Source organism: Lactuca saligna, chromosome 2 (assembly GCF_052625555.1).
Source record: "Lactuca saligna cultivar CGN05327 chromosome 2, ASM5262555v1, whole genome shotgun sequence".
In the NCBI taxonomy this organism is placed as follows: domain Eukaryota; kingdom Viridiplantae; phylum Streptophyta; class Magnoliopsida; order Asterales; family Asteraceae; genus Lactuca; species Lactuca saligna.
In genome coordinates, this window is record NC_136418.1 from 188,933,145 (window position 1) to 188,959,455 (window position 26,311).

The following is a 26,311-nucleotide window of genomic DNA, read 5'->3' on the forward strand; positions in this document are numbered from 1 at the left end:
AAACCCTAACTTCACTTGGGTTTATTGTTGGGCCTTTCTATTGGGCCTTGATGATTGGATTATTAATGGGCCATCCAAGAATAATTATATGGACTAAAATAATTTAATGGGTCCCATGTAAGGGGTTGGGCCCAATTTGGAAAATTAGGCCATAAATGGGCTATAGCTTGGGCCTTAATGATTATATGATATTGGACCATTAGACTATCAAAGGTTGGACTGGACTTTTGGTTGGGCCTTAGAATGAGATCATGTATAGGCCTAGGCCCAATTTGGAAAATTGGGCTATGCGTTGGGTTTCGATTCCTAGTCGACTTTGGGCCTATGGATTTGGCCTTGGGCTTGAATAAGCTAAGCTAGGGGTAATATAGTAATTACCCAAAGAATGTACATATGGTTATGTTTTAGGACCCAATTATTAATTGGGTGTTATTTTGGTGTCGACAGTTCGGGAATCTGTCAGCCAGCAGCTGGGGTCGAGTCTGCAAGACTTCAACAAGTGTAGGATTGTGTCTTCGGGACTTCAGCAGTGTGAGGTGAGTTACCTTCCAGTAGCGGTGGGTCTAAGGCCACAATGTCGGCCCACCAGTAGGAGATGTATGATAGATGATTGTCTTTGTGATATCATCTAGGTTTGCTGCTACCTGATATGTTATATGCTAGCATGATATGTTGTATGTGATAGTAGTAGAGTTCGGTTGTTAGGACCGAAGGGCGTTGTTCCTCAGTAGCTTAGTGGTAGAGCGGTCGGCTGTTAACCGATTGGTCGTAGGTTCGAATCCTACTTGAGGAGATTTGAAAATCACCGTCAACACCTCAGTGTAGGCCTGGGATACTCCTTTGTTCCATAGCCTTGGGGCTATTTACAACTATCCAATTAATAATTCTCAGATGTACTAGTACTAGCAGTGGATCAAAGAAGTCAGACACCCCAGATACATCTGACAGTATGTGATGATATGTTAGCATGTTAGCTTGTTATGTTATATGTGATAGAGGTAGTAGGAGGGGACTAGTCCCCGAGTTCGGTTGTTAGGACCGAAGAGTAGTTCAGGCACCCCAGATATGTCTGATATTATGTTTGTGTTATGTTATATGTGATAGTAGTAGTATGGGTGAAATAGTCCCCGAGGTTCGGTTGTTAGGACCGAAGGTTAGTCAGCACCCCAGAATAGCTCGACATGGGTAGGTCAGCGCCCCATAATGGCTTGACATGGGAAGGACGGCACCCCAGAATGACCGCATGGGTAGGTCGGCACCCCAGAATGGCCGTACCGGGTAGGTCAGGCACTCCAGAAATGTATGATAGTATGTATGTGATATGATTGTATGGTATGTGGTATGATGGGGGAACTCACTAAGATTTGTGCTTACGGTTTTCAGTTTTGGTTTCAGGTACTTCGTGTCTAAAGGAAAGGGGCCGGCTTGATCGCAGCTCATAACACTATGGTTTTCCGCACATGAGATCTTTGGGATTACACTCTGATATTGTTTTATGATAACATGTTTAATTAATTCTACTTTAGTTTTGACATGACATTACAAATGTTTTATTACACTGTTGGTTTTATAATGACGTATTTAAAAGTGAAATTTTTAGCATGTATTTTTAGGATGTTACATATAATATATTATATCAAATCCAAGTATTCCCAGAATACTCCCCCGCCTAGACCAAATACTTGTTAGGCACCAGTTGGCCGCTATGAGAACGCCTAACTAGTTTTGTAACATGGTTTTTGTAGCATATAAATAAAAGCCTCTTAATTTATTAAAAAAATAAAAATTCAGATGTAAGACTATATGTGAGTTATTAAGAAAAATAAAATAAAAAAAAAAAATAAAAAAAAAATAAATAAATAAAAAAAAAAAAATCATGTTTTGCAACGTTTCAGCAACATGTTCCCTCTTAACTTTTCTCTATATCCAAATTTCAGTTGCATGAAGATGGATAAATTCATGATCCTTTTGGGTGATGAATGACTATAAATAAATACATGGATTTTATGCTTAATTTGTCTTTCCTCCTCTTTTTTATTTAATTACAACGCTTTGTCAAACAAATATCACTTCTAGTTTTTTTGTCATCATATAAACTAATCTAAATATTTTTTTTTCTAAAAAATTGTTTTGCTGCTACGCAAACTAATAAACACTTTCATCAATAAATTGTTGTTTATTTTAGAACACAATCTCACTCAAATACCCAATTTTGAAACAAAAACATGTAGTAACCTTACTTCAAAATTGATTACTTTATAAAAAATTAAACACAAAAGCGATGAAAAATAATAGGGGTGGAATTCGTACGGTACCATTTTTTTTCCCTAAATCGTACCATACCAACTATAGTTGATATAAAATTTTTGTTACCAATACCGTACCAAATATATTTGGTACCAATATGTTTGGCTACCAATAAGTTTGGTTGGTACAAATTGATAATGATATATGCTAACTTCTTTTAATTTTCTATTGTAAGAGTTAAAAATAAATAAATACATCGGGTAATTTTAGTAAATAAATTAGTTACATACTTTTTTTAATTTGCAAAAAATTCCAGTGAAATAAAGCTAAGTTAACTATTAAATAATGCGAGCAAATGATTTATATAATATTCTTAACACTATAAATACTAAACACAATTGACAATTAAAATATACAATTTTGTATATATATATATATATATATATATATATATATATATATATATATATATATATATATATGAATTGGTAGGTACGGTATTACCATGATATTCAAACTTCAGTACCATTACAGGATCAATATTTCTCAATTGTACGGTACTACCAACCAAACATGTTGACTACCAAATATATTGGCTACCAACTTTCTTGGTTCGGTTGGTAACATGTTGGTTCGTTTTCCGTAGTTTAATTTTGACAGCTCTAAAAAATAGTAAACAAAATGACAAAATTTAAAGAGAACTAATCGATCATTCAACATTTGGGTGTGTAGGTGGGTTTTATCATTTATGTATTAATTAATTTATTTCTTTTAAATAAAAAAATTATAAAATAAATAAACAATGATACAAAAATCATTTTACATGCATTAAGGACGCGTCATGCAAGAAATTAAAACACAGATTAAGATGTTTGTTTTTTCTAAGGCAAAATATCTGCAGACCACATCTGTAGATATCTGCAATAGAAGAGGTGGATCAAACGTTTACAGTCTGAAAAAAGAAGATTGTTTGTTTTTTTAACATCTGCGGGTTACCAAAATTAACTGAAATTTAAATAACCTGGTTTTTTTAAACTTCAAAGTGATTTTTTAATATTTTTATGACTTTGTTATAAATAATTAACGAATCTTGAACAACTTTTATGTATTATTATATAAAAAATAAAAATAAAAATGGTATGAATTAACGTATATATTTGATAAAAAGCAACAACTTTGTTTGCAACGTTATAACTAAACATTATAATTAGTGATCAAAGAATTTGATACATAAATGGATGGAAATAAACTTCAACTTTTTCAGTGAAATCCATTAAAAACGTACCATAAATATTTTCTCAAGAAATTAACGATACTGTATTAAATAATGTTTTATAAAATCTGGCAAAAAATATAAGAATATATTATGATATTTTTTTCATATTTATATAAACAACTTCAAACGACTATTATTGTAATAATTTTTTTATTTATAAATTTGTTAAAAAGATCATGTTTGTAACGTCGAACGTTTTTTTTTTTTAATTTTTGTATTTTTTTTTTTCAAATTGTTTATCATTAGAAGACTCTGGTCCATATCTGCGCCAAAAAGAGGACGCGCAGACATTTTTAGATCTGCAGTCTTAAAAAAAAACAAACAGTCTGTGAAGGCTAATGTCTGCGCGTGGTCTGCGCGGCGCAGATAAAAGAAGTCATGCAGATGTGCAGATAAAAAACAAACATCACTTAAATGCATAACATTTTTGATAGTTGTCAACTTGTCATTACTCATTATCATACGACTTTTTGTAAAGAGACCAATTGTAAAATTGACTTAATTTGATAAAATGTAGCACCCATTTAATCTTATATTTGAATCATTCTTCCTTTTATTGTACATTTCGCTAGCAACTAGCTTTTATCTATGGCTAGTTAATCTCTCAAACACAGCCTAGTTTGTGACTTCTACAAGCAAATCAACAAAACAAATGCAAGACTATTCTACAAAGGTAAATATGCCTTACTTAATTTTCGTTGATCATTACTGTAAAGAGAAGCTCTAGGTTACTTTATTTATATATTTTTTGCGTTAATAGAATTTTGGGTTTTCAGGATATAAATAAAATAATCCTATCATCAACAATGTTTCAAAGTAAATTGTATTCTAGCAATTAGTAAATCCATTTGTTCAGTCAACAGGGTCAAACTATGTTCCACATTTTTATTTGCTACAACAAACACAAGAAAATAGCCAACGTGAAGATGATTTTGAGCCCATGAACAAATAACAATAAGCCAAATCGCTGGAAAGCCAGAATGAATGTTAGGCTTATTTTAACGAGTGTGTAATTGGCAGATAATATCATGCAAATGTCAAAAAATATATATATATATATATATATATATATATATATATATATATATATATATATATATATATATATATATATATATATATATATATATATATTGATTATTCATAGTACATGGTGTGATTGTGAACCTGAGGAGGGGATTGCAGGTTCATCTTTTTTAGGAGTTCCAGCCATGGCAGCTTCAAGCGTCTTGTAGAACTCTTCAGGAAGAGGACCAGGCCGGTGTAATGGCACGTGTTTTGGAACCGGGGCATCGTTTTCCACTACTTCACATTCATACTCATCAGGTACGCCCCATGGGTCCCACTCTAAAATCCAACACAAACAAACAAACATCTCAAATTGGTAAATTTGTTTGAAAGATCTCACAAAATATACAAAACTAGAACTTGCATCCATTTTTAATACATAGACACATACTTCTAATCCCTGATTATCCAACAACCAATCACTTGATGTACTCTGTATAACAGAATTGAAGGAAATCGAGTCAATATATTGAACTAAAAAAGCTTCAATTTCACTTCGAAACCGTAAATTTTATGATCCAAACACTACCCCTCACTCACTTGATGCTAGGGGATTTGTAATCTCGGTTTAATAGTTCTTCCGAGTTCGGGAGGTGAATCTGTAAGTGGAAGTGTTACACTTGATGTGTTTATACTTTATACCTTTAAAAAATCCGAAATGACCAACCGAATTATTTCAATTCCAACTCATCCAAGCTAATATGTGACTGAAAGATCCAGATTGACAACAAAAACGGAAGAGAGAGTAAGAGATGGGACGAACCGATCATTTTGTCGATGAGTTTCAGCTCATCCTGAGCCTCTTCTATAAGTTCTTCAACTTGACCACAACCGAGTCGTTTCTCGATAGCCTCCCAATCTTCTTCCTTTTTGCAGACCTTGAGACGGTGGCGCGTGAAACTCTCGACGGCTTTGCGGTAACCTTCGTCTTCAGGTACACGCTGAATCTCCTTTAGGGTTTTATCATACAGACCGATTAGTACCTCCCTAGCGTTCGGGACCACCTCGAGACCGACGATCCCCGTTGTTTCCTTCACTTTGGCCATCATCATCAGTGACGACGGCCGTGCAAACCTCCGAAGAAACATCTCTCCCTCTCTCTCCCCGGCGCTCTCTCCGATCACTTCCGTTTGGTATATGTGGGACTGGGAGTAGTCTCTTCTCTGAAACCCGTTGCCGTTAAGTCAGTTCAATAATCTATAGATGTTGCAAGCCCAAATCAAGCCCGATTAATTATGTCAAATATTTAAATTTAGTTTTAACCCCATTTGTTTTCACTTATTTAAATGTATGGTTAATGAATTGTAAGGATTTTTTTTTTTTTTTTTTTTTTGTCTATATTCAGCTATTTAAGTTTTTTCAGATACTTTTACCATTAAACAGTCAATTTTATTTATGAAACATCATTTTGATCAAGTATTATAGGACTATGGCATTTTTTTGTCAACATAAATTTTCTAACGACTCTCTCTCTGTGTGTGTATGTATATATATATATATATATATATATATATATATATATATATATATATATATATATATATATATATATACATGTTGTCTTCTTCATTCTCAATACCACAAATCTCGATTCTTTCTCCATATCCCTCTTTCTCCCAACACATGAACATGAATACCGTGTGAAGATGGACTGTTTAGGTTCATATGTGTATGAAGAAGGTTTCACTCAAGAATGTAAATTTGATTGGAACCTAGAAATATGATGTGTGTGTGCGTACGTGTGGTTTCACTCAAAAACAAAATTATGATTAGAAGCCAGAAAATATGATGTGTGTGTTGTCATTAAGTGTGTGAAGAGGGTTTCACCAAGAACACAAATATGATTGGAACCCATATATCTAGGGATGAGCAAAAGGATCGAATCGGTCGGAACCGGGAACCGGCTTCGGCCAAAATTAAGAACCGAACCGGTCCGACGGTTCTATCGGTTCCGGTTCTTATCGTGTCTTCAAATGTTGGAATCAATCCTCGAAAAATAGCATCATACAGTTCCGGTTTTTACCGGTTCTACCGGTTTTTGTCGATTCTACCGGTTTCGGTTATATCAGTTCCAGTTCCTACCGGTTTCCGGTTCCAAAAATCCACAAAAATAACATCCCGATCCCAGCCCGATCGGTTCCATCGGGTTTCGGTTCCAGTACTAGTTCCGGCCGGTTCCCCGGTCCATATGCTCAAGATCTTAGGTACTGAAGTTTTCTTGAGTTCATAAGAAAACTTATGAGATTTGAGATTTAAAAAACATACATAGGTTTGAACCTCAATTCTTTTTGAGTTCTTAACAAAACCCACCATAAATTTTGGTTTATTCTTGAACACACCAAGAAGATTACTAGATTCTTGATAGAGATATCAACGATAGTCGGAGATGCCAACTTAAATGCCAACCAAATAAGCATTAACTTAAAATGTCCAGTCATATTAGTATAAATATGTATATAATGAAAAGTTTATTACCCTTACAAGTCATTAACGGTTTATTGTAAGTTCATTCAATTTATTTCCTCGTTTTTATGAAAAAACATTCATCAAAAGGCAAGGAACTTTGTTGATCAACTGCTTAAATAATGTCATTTTGTCTAAAACTCATTATGTCATATATATATATGGGATAACTTAGGGCACAACACTCACCGGCTAATTGCTCTCAATTCTAACATCTTGGGATGAAATCATATCATTACCCCCATAGTATAGTCACTTTCATGACTTAATTTCAATCACATAACCAGGTAGGGTCCATACCTGGTTTCATACACTAGGGATTAACTTAGGAAAATCTAATGATTACGAACGAAAAAATGTTAGTTTTTTTTTTCTTTTTTTGAACAGCGAGTTAGTATATGTCTGGAATTGAACACAGAACAACATGGTTAGAAACTCCAAGTTAGACTACTTGATAGTTGGTATTGTTATATTATGTGTTATCTAACAAATATTGGTGTTATCCTATCTGTAACATCCGTCTCTCAACGTATTAATTAATCAATTATGCAACTTAAAAAGATATAGGACTATAGTTGGACTTGGCATTTTGAATTGGACTTTAGGAATCTTGGGCCGAGATGTAGGCTGCCCATAAGTCGTATGCGGGGCGTAACCCGGCGTACGCGGGGCCTAGTGACTTTAGGTGCGCGGGACATGAGAAGCGTACGCGAGCAGACACCAAACCCTAATTTCAGGGTTTAAGAGGTATATAAACCCCATTATAGGCCCCCCTGGTTTCTTATCGGCCTCCTCACCCACAAGAAAACCCTAATACGTTCTTACCCTCTTTATTGTGTGAAATTGCTTTTTATGAGTGTATTTAGTGAAAGAAGGTGGTGAAGAAGGAAAGGAAAGGTTGGAGAAGAAGCTTGAGCTCAAGGATCTGGACTAAACTCACCCTTTGTCATAAGAAGAAGGTATAAAGCACTTAACTCTCTTCCTCACATTCTAGATCTAGGGTTATGGGAGTTTTGGACCTCTTTAGGTCCAAAGGTTGGATCTTGATCATGTAAACCCGTTCTTAAGCTTGGATTGCCATCCTTGAGGCTCAAAACTCTTTTTTAGCAATAAAGTTTCAATCTTTAAGGCTTTCATGAAGCCATGCATGAGACCTAGCCATTTCCATGGAGATAGATTATTGTTTTTAGAGTTTAAGCTTATGTGAGTCATGCAAGCCATCAAGTAAGCAACTTTATGGTTTAAGACATGGAATAACACTTGGATCTGAGTTTGTAGCGTCTGACTCAGAATTGGGCTTAGGGTAAGGCCTAATAAATGGGCTTAGGGTAAGGCCTAATAAATGAATTTGGGACCCAATGTAGAAAATTGGGCCATTAGTGGACTTAGAAAGAATTAAATGGTTTGGGCCTTGGTTATGACCCACACCATAACAGGGGTAAAATAATCATTTTACCCATAGAAGGATCCTTTTTCTGACTAAGTGTTTTATTTGGTCATGATAGTCGGGGGAGCAGCCTAAACTGCTCAGTCAGTTCTTCGAGGTGAGTTTCCTTCCAGTAGGAACGGGTCTACAGCCATAATGCTGGCCCGTTTAGATAGCAGTAGTTCAGTATGGTTGATGTCTTTGTGATTCAGGTATGTCTATGTGTTATGTCTTCCGGGTTGCGGTCCGATGTAGTATGCAGTATATGTGTTATTGTTATATGTTATGATTATGTTATGCTATGTTTAGTTAGTTCCAGACTCCAGTCTGATGCAGTGGGCAAGGCCCTAGTTAGTTCCAGACTTCGGTCCGATATAGTAGGCAAGGCCTTAGTCAGTTCTGGATTCCGGTCCGATGCAGAGGGCGAGACCCTAGTTAGGTCCGGACTACGGTCCGATGCAGTAGGCAAGGCCCTAGTTAGTTCCGAGCTTCGGTCTGATTCAGTGGGCAAGGCCCAATATGTGATTTATATGTTATTGCATGGTATGTGGTAGTTTGGAGGAGCTCACGAAGCTTAGTGCTTACAGTTTCAATTTTGGTTTCAGGTACTTCAGCTAGCAAACGGAAGATCTCATGACGATAACATGACACACACCACAGTTTTAGTCTGGGAGTTAGACTCTGATATTTTTGACATAATCTTGACATCAGTTTTGATATGAAACATATTTTATGACATTTTGTGACACACGACTTATGGCTTTCTTATATGATATTTGGATGTTATAGTTTTAGTAATATTTTCAAACGAAATTTTTGGCTTGTATTTTTATGGATGTTTCACTATCACCCTTCTATACTCAGTGAATCAATGATGATGTTTATCGGCTTCTATTGGGGAATGATGTTATTAATTAAGCACGTTAATAATACTATTGAGCATAGTTTCATATATCAAGAGTGCCAGAGATTCTCATACAACAGTGACGATCTAATTGTGATTACTTAACCTTACTAATATTTTACATATATATTTAGACTACAAAATTCCCAAGAGGACGTTACATATAAGTAGATAACATTATAATGTTACAGAATGTTGAGAGTCGGTGAAAAATAATAATTCATTGCATAAATTGAAAAAGGTGAAATATGAATAAAGAAATTTGCGTTTAACCCTTTCTAAAATCCTTATTGTTTGTATGAAAATAAAATCTCTTCAAAAGTTATTTTTTAAATATGATAAAAGTAAGCTATTATTTAATAGGACCTTTTTAAGTTGAAAGTCAATTTTTCCAATTGAGCAGTCGTCACTCTCCTCCATCGATCGAACCTGGTGGTAAAGGATTAGATTAAAAGTTAGCACCGCCTCCACTGCTACCGCCGCCACCGCTCAGATCTCGGAACCTTTTTAATATTTCGTCATTCATAACAGTATTCGGAACGAGGATGTCTTCGTCGTATTCGTCTTCCTCGTTGATTTCACATTCGTCTTCCTTAGAAGACGTTGTAGGAGAAAAGTTTGAAGCATACGCCGGAGAAGGGGAAGAGGAGGGAGGGTGTTCAAGAACAGCTGAGGAAGTGTTGCCAGAGACAGGCGGTTTGTCTGTATTGAATTTGTTGCTCCTGGTACTGCCGGCGAGAGAACTCCGGTGAGTGGGTCTAGGGTGAATGTGTTCGCCGGAGTATGAAACTATGAAGATGGTTGCGTCCACAGGGCTCCGCTCCACTTGTTTCTTTGCCCCACAGGCTTTCGTTGTGCTACACCTGTAATAATTTCTTTATTTTCCAAAACACAAATTAAACAATTAATAAAAATCCATCGAAATTGTGTATTTATTCGTATAAATGGAACATTAAAAAACCAATAACGGAAATAGTAACACCCCGTTCCCGAGTTCTAGTAGAGAAAAGAAAGTAAGGAGAGAAAAGAAGAGAAGAGAAAGGAAAAGAAATTTGTGTTTTGTGTTCCCCAGTTGGAGAGAAATGGAAGGAAAGTTAAACATTTTGTTTTTTCTCTCCAAATCCTTCCAAATCGGAAGGAAAGTTATGAGGGAAAGTGATCCCTCCATTTCCTTCCACTTCCCTCCTTTAATGAAACTCGGGAACACCAATTTCTCTTACTTTCCTCCCACTTCCACCCATTTCCTTTCTTTTCTCTCTTTAAATTGAACTCGGGAACGGGGTGTAATAGATGAAGAGAACCTGGGAAAGGGGGAGCCTTTGATGGGTTTTTGACCATATTTCCTCCAAGCCCACACATCATTGCTCAACTCCTCTTGCGTCAATTGAAACACCCTCTTCTCCTGGTTCTTCCTACAAACGTAAATTTTGTTGCAACATTTAATTACAAAAATATATCCCATTGTTTAACTAAATAATATATAAATTATAGATTTAATACTAATTGTCGTCATATATATGACATCGATCTCATGTTATAAATCGAGCATCAGTCTCCTTATTATGCTAGATGTAAATTACACCTTGTGATTTAATAATTACCACCTCTAAAAATAACTAATATCATGGTTAAAATTAAGTGAAAACCTAATTTACAATAAAAAGGATGTAAATAAGGAATACAAGTAGAATATAATAAAAATGGAATAATTAGAGTGATCATTTTCAGTATGTAAATAACTACCTTTTTCGGGTGCGCGTGGACTGAGAACTCATGGTGTGCATGGAAAAGGAATGAGAATCTGTCAACATCGGGAGTTGTTCGTGAACAAATCCTTCTACAATATCGAGATCAATGGCTGCGGAGGTCGCCGGTTTTGCGCCGGCCGGCTGACCACACCCTGCCTTGTAAACATCCTCCAATCCTCCGGAAACGTTAGCAAAACTCGGATATACAAAAGTGTTTCTCTCCTCGTTCCCAGAAGCTAAACTTTCCAAGTTATAAGAACCATCATCGTAATCCTCGACGGTGGTATTCTTCACGTCTGCCGTGGTTGTGGTGGCGCAGCTCCTCACCACCGCATGCAAATCCCACTCGCCATCCATATTAACAAGAAATAATAGAAATGAGAATTAACAACTAGAACTAGTTATTCAACTCACGTACATATATAATAATACAACACTTTCTCCGGAAAAGGAGGAGAGAGTCCACCGGCCGGTGGTGGCGCTGACTTAATTTGTAGAGAGAGAAAGGATGGGTGACGGTGTATGAGTTAATTTGTATATGGGTTATATATATAGAGAGACGTATGGTGGTGTGTCGGGACTAATGGAATCACAGTGTAACAGTTTATGCTGATTTAGGGTTGACTTTTTTATATAATAGAAGAAAAAAAAAAGTCAAAAGAGGGGCCGCTTTCTGCTTTGCTTTCACCAAGCCAACAATGCGAATTGATTGTATTTGTATGTATGTGTTGGTGGGTCTGGACCATATCCCACCAATTACACCATTAACCTAATAAATAAGGAGAGCCTGATTTGTGAGTACATGTATTTAGTTGATTCGTGTCATCATGTGAACAATAGATATGAATGTTATAAAGTTATTAGTGATTTAATTATTAGCATCAATAAGGAATGAGCTTTTTCAATAACCTTGTTGTTGCCACCTCGTACACAATCTACAAACCTAAATATGTAACAAACATATTATGAGATTTTCTAAAAGCTTATTTATGGACCTAATGGTCCTAATCACATAAATTTATTAATAAATAAATAAAAACTTGATATTATGATTTTAAAATCCATTAACTTCCGACAGTAGTACTAACTTTGCTAGACGGTTATCGTTAAGTAATTGATAAAATGATATTTTATCCTTTTTTGTTATTTATATATTTGTATTTTGTTTTTTATTTAACTTATTAGTTTATATTCTTTTCTCACACGCACCACCACCTCAAACCATCTTTCAACACCACCATCTAAAACTGCCATGCACCACCACCATATTCAAATGACATGAGCCTAGATTTAAGTATTTAATTTTAATCGTATCATCTCGATAATTCATGAATTTTCTAATCATTTTCAGAAATGCTAATCAACGTTACAAAGGAAGTATGGAAATCATGAAATTGCGAACAAATTACGTCATTTTACAAGACAAATTCACAAAAGAATAAACATATTGATTTTAGTTTCAAATGCTTGGCACAACACTGAAGACGAGGTGGAAGATTTGTTACAGGTACAAGTGCGGCCGTGATCATCAAAAGTTGCAAACGAGAGAAGTGTTTAAAGTTCATAAAAACATGATATTTGATAGAACTGTCTTTTTTTTTCTTTTAAATTTGTTAGTTTAAAGATTTAGTATACTTAAAGTTAATTGAATTGAGCATTTGCAATGACGTATCTTGACTATCACTTAGGAATATATTGTCTTTTTACTAACTTCTGCTAATTTGTATAATATTCAGCCGTTCAAAAAGAAACTATTAATATTTTCTGAAAAAAAAAACCAAATATAACAAGATACACAAAAGCATTTTTAAAGTTTAATCTTAAAATTTTGCATATTTAAACTCTATCTTTTTGTATAAACATTAAACAAGCTTTTCATTACTTTTGTGAATGGCCCAGTAGGATTTTCTGTGTAATGGTCCCACTTTGTAGGTGCTCCCAACTTTTATAGATTTTTCCGGAAGTGAATCCCACCCCATTTTCGGGAATCATTTCCTTTCCTTTCTCTTAATAACACATGCATAAATCTATGAATTAAATACGTTTTTAAACCTTTTCTTTCCGTTTCACGAAAATACGAAAAAGAAAGAAACAACCGAAATTAAATTGAAGCGAATGGCCCTCCAAAATAATAATAGAAAATTGTAACAGGAAAAAAAAACGTCGAAAAATATCTAAAATAAGAATAGAAAAAGTGTAGTAACTCTTCAAATATAATAAATAAATAGAAAAAATAGAATACATGAATGTCGCAAATGAGGTTACACAACTTGGTTGACTCTTTAGTCTCAAAGGTTATTAGTGTTGTGAAACATTGGTGGGATAAGATGGGGTTGGGTTGGGCCACGTTTTGTGGTAATGGGGTTGGGTTGGGTTTGAGACCACATCATGGGCACTTGCCTTCAAATAAATAAATTGTAAAATATTAATGAGAAATACAAAGATATGATTTAGTTAATTTATTTTATAAGACATAAAAAAATAAACTTCTATATAAACAATATAAAACATGCTTGCATACTAAATTTTTTAATTTTTTTTTTTTTTCTAATTCTGCCCGGTATGGTTGTAGCATGCTAAGGATCACCCCCAAAAGATGTACATGTAATTCTTTTACAAAAAATATAATAATTGTAATGGATATACTAAAATTTGGCACAGCTATATTATCTTATTATGTTACAAAAAATAGTAAGTAATCGAAAATATGTTACTAATAGTAATATGCACTTTTAACCCATAAACTACTTATCAATCTTCACATTCCTTTTCTTGAAATTCTATACTCCACTTAAAGAAAGAGAAAAAAACCAAATCTTTCCCCATTCAAATAAAATATAGGTTTGGGATAATCATCGACACCATATTCTTCTACCTAATTATAAAAAGGTACCAATCAAACAATTTTTAATATGTTATAACAAAACTATAAAGTAAATCAATAAATATCATCAAAAGTATCCCTTTAAATTAATAAGTTACATAAGTACAATAAGATTTTATTCGATAGTAATTGTCATTTTAAGTTGTGTATATTATATTTATATAAAATAGATAAACATATGTTGATTTTCTTCTATCGTGGTACTAAATCTTCATCAAGTGTCGGATGTGTTGCTAAGATTAACTCTATTGATTTTTTTTTAAACACCATAATTTTAGTAAGAAAATACTAACAATGAGTTAGCATATGAAAATATCCTCTCTAATGTTATTTTTTTGCTACTTGTCACATTTTCATTCAATTTGCTAAATGTTTTTTTTTTGTTATTTTGACTAAATTTTTTTCCACATGCTATTTTATTAAATTTCACGTAACATTTTAATGGAATGATTGGATTAAATGTAATAATAAATTGATATTTATTTCATTAGTAAACTTATCTTTTAATTTCAAAATTCCAAAAATTAAAACCCATTAGTTTCTTTTATTTATTTAAATTATATGCTTACATTTAAACGATAAAAAATATTTTCATTATAATAATTTATTATTTTTCTTATTTTCTTATAAATTCAAGGTTCTCAAATATTTTAATATTTATATTTAACTTTTTCTTTAAAATTAATCCATGAAATACATGGATCTCACAACTAGTTACAAATGTAATAGAAATATACATATTTTGCAACCAACCTATCCGGTTACATTTTTTTTATCATATTGACAATCAAGAAATGAGATTAGGTGGCAATCTTATCTAAGTCTCCGATTTCTTAGGTTTTGAAGTACCAAAAATCGAGTTATTCAAAAAAGGACCAATATTCCAAACATTTGTAGTACCAACTACATCAAAATTCAAAACCCTTATGTTGAAATGGCATTGTAGTTTAAGTGGTCATGTCACTTGAGCAAGTATTCTATGGAGTTACCAAAAGGATTCGGAACATCTCACCATCTATTAATATGTAACTATAATGACTTGGTAAGAAAATATTAGAAAATAAGACGGTCGAGATTTTCACATGGGAACTACCAAACATACAAAACACTAAATGTCAACCCTTTTATTATCCATCAAGTTTGCTCTCGTGGTGTCCAATTTAACTCCATCCTTCAAGACATGATATCAAAACTACGTTGTTCCATCATGTCGTGGTATAACATGTGATCAATGTGGCGTCATCTAAAAACGGTGGCACATTAGGCATCGAATAATCACCATACGAATCTAAACCCGAAGTATACATATCTTATTGGTTAGAGACAAAAAAAATACAACAAAGAAGTAAGATCAACCCACTCTTCATGTTGTTTTAAAAAAACATTTATTGGAACAACATGATTATATTAAACCACAACGAGCAAGAAGCTAGCAACAAAACGGCTTATAAAGAAACAGAAAGCAAAGAAGGGTTGTGTAACTAACTAACTCAGTTCATCTTGTCATTCTTATGCCTATTCAAAATCTAAAGAAAAAATGGGAAACAATATCGTCAAAACTATATGTTTTCTTCGGCTTGAGTGTTCTAAGAAAAGTGTTGTTGTGAAACTTCCATAATACGTAAAAACCAGTAATGATCACCACATTAAAGCACTTCCTTTTCCTAGCATTCAAGTTAGAATTATCGATCAAAGCTAAATACTATCAATAGAGTAAGTAGTGGGGCAAAGAAGATCCTACAAACACTAATAAACTTCTTTTGTCATTCTTACGCCTATTAAAAATCTAAAGAAATAATGGGAAACAATGTCATCAAAACTATATGTTTTCTTCGGCTTGAGCGTTCTAAGAAAAGTATTGTTGTGAAACCTCCATAATACGTAAAAACCAGTAATGATCACCGCATTAAAGCACTTCCTTTTCCTAGTATTGAAGTTAGAATTATCGATCAAAGCTACATACTATCAATAAAGTAAGTAGTTGGGCAAAAAGATCCCACAAACACTAATAAACTTCTTTGTTCACCATCTTATACGGTCAAAAGATGAATAAATGGTGCATGGTATCCTCAATACTAAGACAAAGGGCGAAAATGAAAATATAAGTCAATAACTCTCTCATTGAGCATAACCTTTGTTGGGATCCAAAACGCAATCCTCCAAATCAATATACTCAACTCGGTGGGAACATGATTATTCCATCTCGTAGAAACCCACTAATGGACAAAGTGACACTATCCAAGAAACTCCTCGCAAGAAAAACCGTAAAAGATTGCCTCAAATGGTTATCAGAATCCATGGGAACAAAACCTTGGATTACAAACACCAAAGTAGATCATGCTCAGTTTCGTCTCCTTGTATCATCCTCCTAAAAAAAACGTTGATCTATAGACAAATTCAGATTATCATAATCCATACAATACTTGTTCATCTAAGAAAGCACAAAACTTCAAAGAACTAATTAAAAGTGAAGAATTCGCACATATATCAAACCGGTAAGTTGACCATCCTCCAAACCACACAATATGTGCATTATTTAACTTCTAAGTTCTTATTCATTTTAAAAGCTACTACATAATATTGACTAAATTATAATCAATTTAAATATAATTACATATTTACCTATTCAACCAAAATTGAATCTAGGTCCGTCTAACAAATATTTGTTATATTTACAAAGGAAAAAGACAAGTTAATTTTCATGTCAAAATAATAATAATAATGATAATAATAATAATAATAATAATAATAATAATAATAATAATAATAATAATAAGATTCGTGCATCGTTCAAGTGTCAAATTGCACGTCTAGTCCATATTTAAAAAAAATAACTAGGATCATCCCTTATATCGTTAAAAATTTCCCGTCTCGTCCCTATCAGATATAAAATGACTATATTACCATTTTCTATTTATTTTTCATTTAGTTTTAACTTGTTTACAATTTATCTATATTTTTTTGTTAGTTATAAGTTTAAAAAAATGGCACTTGAATTAGTTGTTGATACTTCTTTTGCAACGTAAACATACATCTCCGACTTTACCCCTTTCCCTCTTCTTTCATTTGTATAAATCCCGCCAAAAAGGAGTTCAACAATTTTTGATTTCATCGGTGTCCAGAAGTAGGTGGTGCTCCGGTGGGAGTTTGATGACGATGTATGGTGGCCACGACGGTGGTTAGTCTCGCCTGAGAACGAAAGATGGAGAGCTATGTATAATGACCCAATTTTCAAACGAAAATTTTCATTTTTAATTAGTCAAAAACAACTTCCAATATGCCATAAAATCTTAAGTACATTTGTTTCAAATTCATATCATCAACAATATTATTCTAAACATCAGTTCCCATAAAAAACGTCTGAGAGAGAGTACATGTCGTATCATCAAGCCTTGACATTGCTCTTAGGTTCAGATGTACCTGAAACAAATCCACAAACTGTAAGTTAATGCTTAGTGAGTTCCCTAGAGTATACCCCACACAACACACATATCCACATAATCATATTAGCTATAAGAGCTACATAAACCACATATGTGACAACCTGAAACTTCTGTCAAATTCTTTGGTTTGGAAAAATTATTGCGATTTATATAATTAAAATGTTATACATTTATACGAGTCGGAACCAAAAGTCGCGCGAAAAACCCACATTTTTCTCGAAAATTAGCAGTTCACGGCCTGACAGGAGTTCACGGTCGTAAACCTGTTTACGACCGTAAACTCGTTTGTGGTCAATGCCAGGTGGGCCCCACCACCGACCACGAAAACCCCTATAAATATGAGACCCTACCCCCTCATTTATACTTTTCTGGTTGAACACCCTCCCTTTATCTCTCTAGACTCTTGACCATAAACTCCCAAAAACACCTTTTTTTCTTCCGAAAAACATCAAAAATCGTCATTTGGATTCGATTCGGAGCGCCTGGAACACGTTTTTATCAAAATCAAACACCCTTGTTCTTAAATTTACGGTTGTACACCCTTCAAATCTTCAAAGGCCGTAAACCCTTCGAAAGACAGTTCACGGCCGTAAACCCCCGTTCAAGGCCGTACACGCCTCTTTAGCGGTGAAAAACTCGTTTCCTCGATTCAACCAAGTTCCGGTAACATTCCTTAACCAAAAGCAAGTGTTCTTCTAACACTTTATCTAACGAAATCGTTAATTTATACACATATATGTGTTTAATTGATATTAGGATTATGTTAAGTGCCACATACAACAACTCGAGGATCTTCATTTCTGGTCGAGGTTTCCACACAACAAACGGTGAGTTCATACCCCTACGCTTTTATAGTTTTTAAACGTTTTCAGGGGGAATACAAGCCAAATACAAAGGATTTTTGTGAACTAAAACAAAAATATTGTCGATGAGTTAAAACTTATGCAATTGATACAAACCAACGCATTTCATAAAGCATTTAGATACTTTATCCCTTTTGTATTATGCGGAGCATAAGAGACATTTACTGAAATTAATTGCATAGTTTTCAGAACATTTCACGAGCATAACATTTCAGTCAAACTATAATGGGTATAGTTTGGGAATTTCATTACTAGTTTTACATATGCAAACTACTTACACGATTGAATATATAAACTATGACAGATTTTGGTTTATTACATACATTACTACAAGAGTACAACAGTTAATAATTATTTAAGTATAATTATTTTTACTCTACAAGACATACATCGAATTCAAGTACGAATGAACATTATGTTTCTCATATTATTACTTGTAAAGTCGTAATCTAGTTGGGAGACAAGTCCTTGGGCGCTTACAAGCATAACTAAGTGGAGGACTACCCTTATGAACCAGAATCTCCTAGAGAGAGAACGTGATTTTTGTGTATAGATCTATACAGGAGTGACTACCCCGCACCTTGCTGCTAGCTACAGTAGGATCGGCAGGTCTACGGGTGACAAAGTCATAAAGGATATTGGCGTCCAATTCACGTCGTATCAAGTTTAGTATGGTCATAAAACTCGCCAGTAGATAATAACGACATATTTACTTAATAATATACTTCTCATGAACAATTTCTTTAATAACATAAGTGTGGAAATACTTATGCCTTACAGTTCAGAACCATTAAAGCAACAACACACCTCAAGTGAAAATATAGGATTTTCCCAGTTATACTTCAGTACTTTACAAACAATCAGAGTAACGTTTTATACATTGTTTACATTACTAGTGATAGCTAAGGATTTCATACAAAGGTTTTCATACAGAACAAACAAGAACATACATTGCATACTGGCGGTAGCCAGGGTTTTCAGACAATGCATACAATACCAACATTAACGAGTACACATATTAGAAAATATTGGATTTTCTTGGAAAACATACATACTTTTTACAGATTTCTTCATAGGTTTTCATTACAAAAACATGTTTATGAACTCACCAGCTCTATGCTGATACTTTTTAAAATCGCTTGTATTCTCAGGACAATATTAGCCAGGTACTCTTGTCAGCTTTTGAGAAGAAGGAGCATTCGGAGTCTCGTCTTTATATTTTGCTACTTTTGATATATATAAACAACTTCATACTAAACAAATGTAAATATTCATATCTTAATGTAATGGTTGTGTTTACTTTGATTACTATGATGCAATTGTTGTGATACTATATATGACGTCCTCCACCCCCGGACGTTTCTGCCATTTATTTTATGGATTGGGGTGTGAGAACATAATCCATGCATACAAACATATAAGGAAGCTATAGAAACCCTCCAGAGTCTTACACCTAGTGCCATTAGAGCCCCCACGTGGTCCTAGCTAACTACTATGGGAACCCCCACATGGTCTTCCTGCCGTGGGAACCCCCACATGGTCTTCATGTCGTGGGAAGCCCCATATATTCTTCCTGCTGTGGGAACCCCCACACGGTCTTTACTACCAAGAAATAACATACAAACCAAACATGCAAATATACTAGAATGCCATGGAAACCCTCCAAGGTCTTACACATAAGTGCCTCGGGAACCCCCGAGGTCTTTCATGCGAGTATCACAATTAACTAGCATACCACATATCCCATAACCAACTAATCATAACTCATAATAATAATGGGCCGGTCTTGGTGCCTTCGACCCATTGGTATGGTGAGGAGACTCACCTCTCGTGAATGCTGAATTGAAAAGATAAGCTCAGATAAGTCCCACCCACAGCTCCAACTCAACTGCTTATAATCATCATGTGATTAACTTGTCATAATCCAAAAACACCATAAATACCCTCAAAGTTAACCCTAATCAACCCTGGTCAAAGTCCAAGTCAACAGTCCATGTTAACCCCAACTTGTCAAGTGTATCCAGTAACTCGTCGAGTTACCTGAGTATCTCGCCGAGTTCATTAATATCCAGAAGACTGAAAACTCATGTAGACTGAAAACTCTAATACTTCACCGAAATCATTCAGAATCTCGAAAACGGGTAAACCCTACCCGACTCGTCGAGTTGGCTAAGGAACTCGTCGAGTCCCTTCAATCATTTTTGTGTTCAGGTGTTTTTAAACTACCTTAAAGCTACAGATCTAGCCTCCTATGGCATGGTTTCCACGTAAAGTTGCAAACTTTACATGCATGGAAGATCTTAAAACGCCAAAACCAAGCTAAGGGAGGGTTTTAAGGCAAAGATAAGGGCCAAAGCTTGATAAATTCAGTAACTTTATAACTCCAAGGACTTAGAGGAGTCCAAATATGAAGTTACAACTTTAGATCATGCTCAATACCCGAAACAATCCACAAAGATACTAAAAAATGGCCTTAAACCCATGAATAAGGAGATATAATGCTAGAATGATCAAGGTAGCATCTTGTTAACTTCAAATGGAAGCCAAAACGATGTAGATGTTGGATCTACAAGCTCCTTCTCGTTCCAAGCTTCTCAACCTTCAAACTTCTTCAACAAATGCACCAAAAACATCTCTTAGCCTCATAAGCACAAAGAAGCAGCAAAGAACGGCTAGGGTTTCATTCTCTGGGTAATGAGGTGGTAAGGGAGGCCAAAGGATGCGGATTAAGTCCTTTATATAGGGTGCAAACCGTAAAAATTAGGGTTTTCCTTTACAGCGCCTACTCGTCGATTCGGGGCCTTCCGACTCGTCGAGTAGGATCTAACTCTCGTGTCCTCATAAATGATCTCTACTCGACGAGTAGGAGCTCCCCAACTCGTCGAGTCCTTGCACAAAACCCTAAAAACTTAGAAAATTAAATGATACCTGGAACAGGCGTTACACTATGGAGTATCTATTATGTTGTTAGATCGTGATGAGCAGGAGGGTGACGGTGGTGCTACGACTGTTTCTAGCGTTAGGGAGGCAGGTGGGCGGTGTTGTCTACCCTGATGGGGTTGCTTAGATCACCAACGCTGAGCTAGGGTTTGGATTTCGGAGGAAATGGAAAAGAATGGCGAAGGAGGCGCTGGTTAGCTAGGATTTTGGGTTGTTGTTGGGAGTACGGGAGAAAGAGGGGGACGGCGGCAGACAGTGTCTTCAATACGTGCGAAGCATCGATGATGTAGTGGTGGAGCATCGACGATAATTCTGGTTAGGGTTTAGGCGCAATGAAAAAAAGAGGGAGGGAGAAAGATATAGAGAAAATGTTTAGTGATGGTGTGTTCTTGGTGATGTCGGAAAGGTACAGAAAAATAATCTAAGCATCGAAAACCTTCCTCCTCTCTAATCTGAATGCCGGAAACTACCTCCATCCATCGGAAATCCTCGATCTGAAATTCGACGCCATGAATCTCGAAACCACTACCCATAACGTCCATCAACCCATATAATGTGTACTTCTTTTTCCTTCCAGGTTCGCCGATTGGAGGTGCAGTGATGGTGATGGGCAACTATCAATGACAAATCTACGATGGTGGTCGGATTTGAATGGATCGGAGGTGGTGGTGAAAATTTTGGTGCTCCTCATTTCTATATAAAGTTTCTCAAAAAATGATTAACAATTCTCATCCGAGTTAAAGTAACTCGTTTAGTTACCTGAGTTTTAATAAAAAGGCAAAATAAAAACCAAATAAAAAAAACTGACAAAAAACCGCAAGAAAAAACCGAACCGCAAAAAACCGAAAAAAAAAACAGCAGAAACTGAACCGCATAAAAACCGAATGGTACGGTTTCTAAACTTCAAAAAAACAAAGTTGCGGTTTTCGGTTCAGTTTTGGCCAAAAACCGCACCGAACTGCACCTTGCCCACCCCTAATATAGCCTGAGAAAATTTTCAATATATGATATGCTCATTATAAATAAAAACAATATGCAACATACTTAGACATAAAATAAAATATACTTTTATTCTTACATTAAATTATAGGTCCCTGTTTAATGTTTTTTCTATATTGGATCAACTAGTTTTATTTTTGCAGAAGAATCATTTTGGCAATATTTTGCTGCAGCTTTTGTTCATGTCCAAATTGAAATGAGTATTTGTTAGACACTGACAATTCAATACACCAACACATTTTGTCATATAGGAGTTTTGAAAACTTATGTTCTGTGTTTATTCCTGTCTACACCTATTTCAGATTCATGTTTCATATCTTACACAGTCAAACACAAATTTACCTGTTTAAATACATACAAGACATAGATAAAATTTGTCAGACACACAACCCGTATAAACCGTAAAAGATACGAATTAATATCTTTTAACATGTTAGTTTTCACTTCATGTACTATACTTTAATATAAACTCACGTAAATTTGTTTTTTCATATAATATAGTTACAAACATGTACTTATTCATGTCGTGTTAGTGTCAAGTGTAATATATATGATCAGTTATGAGCACGAGAGACAATCACACAACTATTTACTAACATATTTTGAAGTTCTATTACCAAACATCACATGATACAACAACTGTATGCCCCTACTCTCTTCAAACAAACCACACCAGAGTTAAAAGAGTACCAAAATATCATCTTTAATCACGATTCTGAAGGAGATATTTCTGATTCATCAAGTTCATCATCATCAACTTCTGAGACCTCATTTGCATCCACTTGAGATTCATCTGAATTTGACTCTGTAGTTTCGTTCACCTCTTTCTTATAATTCTCGGGGGGTTCTCTAAGATTTTGTGACCGGATTTTAACACGTTTTCCTTTAATATATCTGTACTCCCATTTTGGTGGCGGGTATTTCTTCTTCAGCTTTTGGTACTTGTCCATCATCCCTAATTTTTGGAACACCTCTCCCACCATATTAACTATCGATACAGTTGGTCGGATTCCAAGCTCTTCCATGTCAGCAAAAACCTAATGCCAAATTAATGTAAAAACAAAATAGTCATATGCTTTATTCATAGTTGAAACTAAATTAATGATTACAACTAGATCGGTAGTAGTAGAGAGAGAGAGAGAGAACAAAATTACCTCAAACATCTTGTCATGCAATTCCCGCCGAAAATAAATAGAGATCATTCTATCAAAGAATATTCGAGGCATACTTTCTAAATTATCAGAAAATAATCTTGTCCATAGCTCTTCAGCTTCATCGATTCTTCCATCTTCTGCTAAAGCATATAGTAACAAATAATAGCTTCCCATTGTTCTTCCTTGACCTTTACTCAGCATCCACTTGGTCACCTTTAACCCAAGGAAAGGATTTAACAAATTACTTAAAAGGAAACAACAAAATCTTTTTTTTTTTTTTTTTTTTTTTGAAGTGATAGCTTTGTACCTGAATTATTCTTTTCCATTCCTTCTCGCGTTCGAGTGTTTTTAAAGCCTTTTTCACAGTGATTAAAGGAAATTCCAAATCCCATGCAATGAAAGAATCAAGAGCCCCATAGACTTCCTCTTTGACATTTGATAATTCCTTTATCTGGTACACAATGGTGAATAATAGGTGTTGATATTATACAAGTATTTATTGTTAAACTAATAATCAGATTGAGAAAAATAAGTTACACATTCAACAAGTTTCAATGATTTGGAAACAGTTCCTATTTTTGGTTTGACTTTCCAGACTCGTGGATATCTTGGTCGAGGGCCTTTAGCAGCACATACCTGAAAATTGTGACAAATGATGTGAAAATTAATGGAGGCAAGAGAACGAAGTGGTTAAAATACCAACTGGTTATTTTCCTGTAAAAATTCTAACTCAATTCAAATTGATTTAACATTGAAAACAGAGAATCGATGGCAATTCATAAAGAGAGACTGCATATTTTGAGGTATTTAGAGAACGTAATACAGATTAGGGTTGCAGAGGTGTTCATAAAATCAATTCTCATTCTGGTTTCATGTTTTCATGGCCAAAATAATCAATCTTGAGATGAAGTTAAATTGCTGTATATAAAAGCCTAATTTTAGGGTAAAGATAAAATTAGCAACCTAACTTCTAATCCCTTTGTATTATCTTTGTTCTATCTAGTCACTGATTTTGATTTTAAGCATCACAATGATCAATTCTAGAACGCACGTCCAAATAGCCCTGCAATTCCATGCCAAAGTAATGGTTAGGAATGAGGCTTACCACACAGTTGCTAACTTTCTTTGGGAATTTAAGGAATGGCAATCTTCCGATGAAATCCGGTGGAGAATAATACCTCAACATAAGCATCCTATCAAGAAAACTGAAAGAAAAAGTAATTACAACTCCATATCCTGGCAAAGTTGAAAGCAAGGATATGCATAATTTAGATTCCTGAGTTCAGTTCTAAAAAAATTATAGAGAAACATTGAGAGTAAACTCATAGGCAAAATACCAAACACCTTATGTGCATACATATATAAAGCACATCAGACGCTCTAATACTCTGTTATCAGGCGAAGACTCAAACTGAGTCCTAAAATCCTAGAATACTGCAAGTACTCGAATTGTACGTAGATATACCTCAGAACGGTGGGAGGCAGAGTTTCACAAGGCAAGCATTGAAGTAGTGACCAGAACAGATTCAATTGCGATGTGGTTGATGAGTTCTGTAGTCGTATATTTTAGAGGATAAACGGCGAACGCGCGCGCGAGAAAGAAAGAAAGCTAAGATTTCCCCTGGTTTCGCTGGAGATTGTATAGGGTTCCTTGGAATTGGGAAGTTATTTTCTTTTTGGGTAGGGTGTTAGATTATAGGCAAATCGCCAAGGATAGAAATTTATTTATGTATAAATGGTAACCATATTTATCAAAACTAGCACGTACCAATAAGTTAGAAATTGTAATTTTTTTTTTATGAAATTATTCAGGAAAAAGTAATTGTATATTTTGAAATATATACTTAATAAAAGTTTCCAAAAGTCACTTAAAATAGTTTAGTTTTATGACTAGCTGTTTACGCGCGCCAAGCCACGGGTGTGAATAGTTTATTCAGATTTTAATTTCTAGATACGATTAATTCTTTTGCACAAATAGTTTACATCAATAAAAAATCATGCTAGAAAAAATGATATCAATAAGAACTAAAAACGAAAAGTTTGGCTTCTTTACAAATATATATGAACATATGATTGACTGTATGTTATTAATTGTTCAACACTTTTTTATACACCACACATGATGTATAGACTTCACTGTCGTTTAATTGATCGTCATGGTTCACTGATACTTTTGTATTGACACGTTCATCTCTCTGGATAATGCCACATAAAGTTCGTCATGCGAGAAAACCGATTTTAGACGATAAATGCATAAATTTGAAGTCGTTTGTTCCTAATCTTTACTGATTGTAATCATGAAACATAATTTAATTGGAAATTATTTTCTCTAAGCTCGAAGGAAAACCTGTCATCTTTAGATAGAGATAGAGGAATCCTTGGCAAAATACACTATTTCCAACATGTTGAGCAAGAGATATTTCGACATCAATGGAATTATGCTGAAAACATTTACATATCAATCGAGTGTCATTTTTTTTTTCATATTTGATATAGTATTTTGCATTTGGATCTGATTAGATCTAACCATACAACTCTATTTTCCTTACTATGATGACCATTTTGTCCTAATTTGATTTTCTCCCATTTTTTAATTTTATTTTTAACAATATTTTCAAATCCGATTGCAAAAAAAAAAAAAAAAAAAGTAAGCAAACGACTTCAAATATAAAGGAAATAAAACAACTTAAACTTAGAATGCTAAGTGTGTGAGTAAAAGATATAAACCTCACTACAAATATAAATTTAAATTAGATTTTAACTCACATGTATTTATATTTTAATTTTTTTTTTTTCATTTACATGAGTTGATTTACTTAACAACCAAAATATATTCGAATGTATATATTCGTGTTTTGATATATGTTTAGTGGTAATCAAATATTATATTCAACAT

The 26,311-nt window shown here is 34.4% G+C and overlaps 3 protein-coding genes and 1 non-coding gene across 4 annotated transcripts; 1 reads left to right on the forward strand and 3 right to left on the reverse strand.

Moving 5' to 3' along the window:
• Nucleotides 1-721: 721 nt before the first annotated feature.
• Nucleotides 722-793, forward strand: TRNAN-GUU (transfer RNA asparagine (anticodon GUU)). The gene has a single exon. It is a non-coding gene; the product is annotated as a tRNA-Asn (tRNA).
• A 3,829-nt stretch (nt 794-4,622) lies between these two features.
• Nucleotides 4,623-5,795, reverse strand: LOC145028552 (putative NADH dehydrogenase [ubiquinone] 1 alpha subcomplex subunit 5, mitochondrial). Its single transcript, XM_078977247.1, has 2 exons — nt 5,355-5,795; nt 4,623-4,870 (listed from the first exon to the last, which is right to left on the reverse strand). The coding sequence occupies exons 1-2, from the start codon at nt 5,677-5,679 to the stop codon at nt 4,665-4,667; spliced, it is 531 nt and encodes a 176-aa protein (XP_078833373.1). The 5' UTR covers nt 5,680-5,795; the 3' UTR covers nt 4,623-4,664.
• Nucleotides 5,796-9,527: 3,732 nt separating this feature from the next.
• LOC145028553 (WRKY transcription factor 22-like) lies at nt 9,528-11,641 on the reverse strand. The gene is made up of 3 exons (XM_078977248.1): nt 11,128-11,641; nt 10,686-10,796; nt 9,528-10,259 (listed from the first exon to the last, which is right to left on the reverse strand). Exons 1-3 carry the CDS (start codon nt 11,487-11,489, stop codon nt 9,833-9,835), a joined length of 900 nt encoding a protein of 299 aa, XP_078833374.1. The 5' UTR covers nt 11,490-11,641; the 3' UTR covers nt 9,528-9,832.
• An 11,078-nt stretch (nt 11,642-22,719) lies between these two features.
• EMB1417 (Pentatricopeptide repeat (PPR) superfamily protein) lies at nt 22,720-25,116 on the reverse strand. Its single transcript, XM_078977249.1, has 6 exons — nt 24,881-25,116; nt 24,521-24,620; nt 23,953-24,051; nt 23,723-23,866; nt 23,416-23,628; nt 22,720-23,298 (listed from the first exon to the last, which is right to left on the reverse strand). The coding sequence occupies exons 2-6, from the start codon at nt 24,605-24,607 to the stop codon at nt 22,969-22,971; spliced, it is 873 nt and encodes a 290-aa protein (XP_078833375.1). The 5' UTR covers nt 24,608-24,620; nt 24,881-25,116; the 3' UTR covers nt 22,720-22,968.
• Nucleotides 25,117-26,311: the final 1,195 nt, after the last annotated feature.

Excerpts from the sequence above, each read along its gene's own strand:
- LOC145028552 (XM_078977247.1), bottom strand. The coding sequence starts at position 5,679 with ATGTTTCTTCGGAGGTTTGCACGGCCGTCGTCACTGATGATGATGGCC. Across the intron at positions 4,871-5,354 it reads ACTCATCGACAAAATGATCG|AGTGGGACCCATGGGGCGTA; the intron begins GTTCGTCCCATC and ends GTTGGATTTTAG.
- LOC145028553 (XM_078977248.1), bottom strand. The coding sequence starts at position 11,489 with ATGGATGGCGAGTGGGATTTGCATGCGGTGGTGAGGAGCTGCGCCACC. Across the intron at positions 10,797-11,127 it reads TCCACGCGCACCCGAAAAAG|GAAGAACCAGGAGAAGAGGG; the intron begins GTAGTTATTTAC and ends TTACGTTTGTAG. Across the intron at positions 10,260-10,685 it reads AAAGGCTCCCCCTTTCCCAG|AAATTATTACAGGTGTAGCA; the intron begins GTTCTCTTCATC and ends TGGAAAATAAAG.
- EMB1417 (XM_078977249.1), bottom strand. The coding sequence starts at position 24,607 with ATGCTTATGTTGAGGTATTATTCTCCACCGGATTTCATCGGAAGATTG. Across the intron at positions 23,867-23,952 it reads CATTGAAACTTGTTGAATGT|ATAAAGGAATTATCAAATGT; the intron begins GTAACTTATTTT and ends ATTGTGTACCAG. Across the intron at positions 23,629-23,722 it reads AATGGAAAAGAATAATTCAG|GTGACCAAGTGGATGCTGAG; the intron begins GTACAAAGCTAT and ends CTTGGGTTAAAG.